Source organism: Gekko japonicus, unplaced genomic scaffold (assembly GCF_001447785.1).
Source record: "Gekko japonicus isolate JY-2015 unplaced genomic scaffold, Gekko_japonicus_V1.1 scaffold3070, whole genome shotgun sequence".
In the NCBI taxonomy this organism is placed as follows: domain Eukaryota; kingdom Metazoa; phylum Chordata; class Lepidosauria; order Squamata; family Gekkonidae; genus Gekko; species Gekko japonicus.
In genome coordinates, this window is record NW_015164755.1 from 61,274 (window position 1) to 63,687 (window position 2,414).

The 2,414-nt window shown below is 45.5% G+C and overlaps 1 protein-coding gene across 1 annotated transcript in view; it reads left to right on the forward strand.

Moving 5' to 3' along the window:
- LOC107109107 (multidrug resistance-associated protein 6-like) overlaps positions 1-1,375 on the forward strand; it is a 59,406-nt gene extending 58,031 nt beyond the window's left edge. Inside the window, 1 exon segment of the mRNA XM_015409676.1 lies at positions 1,267-1,375. Coding sequence (XP_015265162.1) covers positions 1,267-1,375 — 109 coding nt within the window.
- The last annotated feature ends 1,039 nt before the right edge of the window (positions 1,376-2,414 follow it).

Here is a 2,414-nt window from a genome sequence, read left to right on the forward strand (position 1 = left end):
GCCTCCTGAAAACTCACCCTCTCCAGGCTCCATCCCTCACATCTCCAGGAATTTCCCACCTGGAGTTGGCAACCCTATCTCCTTCCCAGCCAATCACCAACCTACCTTTATTTCCCCCTCACTCTTTAGCTTTCCACCCCCCACACACCTGCAGCTTCTCCCGTGCTCTGAAGCCCTGACTGCTATGTCACATTGGCTGTCATGGGGGCCACCTCAGCAGCATATAATGATACAGAGCCCACCATTTTCTCCAGGGGAACTGATCTCTGCCATCTGGAAAGCAGTTGGAATTCTGAGTGATCTCCAGCCCTCACCTGGAGATTGGACACATTTTACCTAAGAACGAATGTTAGAGGCAAAAGCCAATCAAGTCGCATATGCAAACAACTTCTGTGTTACGAGGCAAAGGCCAATGAGGCTGCATATGCAAATAACCTCTGTGTTCTGACTGGCTATGGGGGGGAGAGGAACCAGCAAACTGTTTAGAATGTTGGAGGCAGGACTCAGGCAAAGCAGTCAGTGGATAGGGAGACCCTCTCACAGCAGGGCACCAACCAATTCCGGAGCGTGTGGAATGTTCTAGAGAAGTGTCACCACCATTCGGATTTTATATATAAGGGAGATGGGGATCATTGATTACAACGTTCTCCATAGGCTATAATGGAGTAATGGAGCCGAAGGTGTTGTGTTCCCTTTAAATGCATTTAAACTCTCTTTAAATGCTAACTGCGGCTATCCTGTTTTCCTGGATAATCCAAAACTTTTTCAGGATTATCCGGGATTGGCTATACTCAATAGCTGAAAATACATCCCACTCTATATCTGGCTGAAAGAATAGCTGATAAAACACTGATAAAGTATTTTCTGGCTATTTCTTTTGGCTTGGATGGAGCCAAATGCACACCCCTACTTGTAACTTATAAATAAAACAAATGTTAGAAATCAGCAGCAGAAATGCATAGGCTCAGTTCTCTCAAAAGTCTGGCAGTCATTGTCCTTGGAAAGAGGCAAAGTATCAAGTTATGCAAGCTTCTCTGGGGGAAGGCACTCTACCTTGCTAGAGCCATCACCAAAAATGCTGTGCTCCTCATGTCTGACGAACAAGCATCCACACAAAAAAATGAGATCTGTAGCTAGGCCTGATTGGCTGGTCTCATGGTTTGAGGGGTATCGTATGAGAGGAGAAGCTCCAAGAACTGTGTTTGGCTTGCTAGTGACTGGTATTATGTCTCTCAGCTCTGAAATTCCTCTTTTTAACATTTGCAGGATTCTAGTGATGGAAAGTGGTCAGGTGGCAGAATTTGATACCCCAGAGACATTAATAGCCCGGAAAGGACTTTTCTACAGAATGGCTGAAGAATCTGGCCTAGTATGACCAAGCTCCAGGAATGTTCAGTGCTGCAAAGCCACTGTTGATCGTAGTCAAATGCTTCTCCTTGCAACATCCTAGTCTGATAGGCAGGGGTCATTTCGTAGAAATTACCTTGCTAGAGCCATCACCAAAAATGCTGTGCTCCTCATGTCTGACGAACAAGCATCCACACAAAAAAATGAGATCTGTAGCTAGGCCTGATTGGCTGGTCTCATGGTTTGAGGGGTATCGTATGAGAGGAGAAGCTCCAAGAACTGTGTTTGGCTTGCTAGTGACTGGTATTATGTCTCTCAGCTCTGAAATTCCTCTTTTTAACATTTGCAGGATTCTAGTGATGGAAAGTGGTCAGGTGGCAGAATTTGATACGCCAGAGACATTAATAGCCCGGAAAGGACTTTTCTACAGAATGGCTGAAGAATCCGGCCTAGTATGACCAAGCTCCAGGAATGTTCAGTGCTGCAGAGCCGCTGTTGATCTTAGTCAAATGTTTTTCCTTGCAACATCCTAGTCTGATAGGTAACTGCAGGAAATGAAGTTTTCAACCTGCATAGTGAAAACTCATGAACGTTTAAACATTTTAAAAAGAATTTTGTTGAAGGGGTTCTGGAACTCCATTCCGGCATGTTCCCCCAGAAAAAAAAAAACAACCCTGGGTAACTGTTGTTCTTTCCATAGAACTGAAAGGCAACTGAGGTTGAAAAGAGGGACTTGCTCAAAGCCCTAAGTACATCTGTGGATGCTCAGATTCCCAAGGCTCAGGTATCTGAGTATTCCTGTATGCAAAAGGAATATCTATGTGGTTAGCCATGGTGCATGATACAAGCCAGTGGCTTACAAGCATAATAACAAAAGAAGAGGTTGGCTAAATCCAGGGGCGATTTCGCACTGGAGCTGCCTCGCGGTTGTGCCGCCGTTTGCCCCGACACTATTTGTCAATTTCACACCCGAGGCTGCGGGGCTGCATTTGACCCACGGCTTCACCAATTTCCTCCGCAGTTTCGTGATCCTCAAAAACCAGGATTACGAAACTGTGGGGGAAATC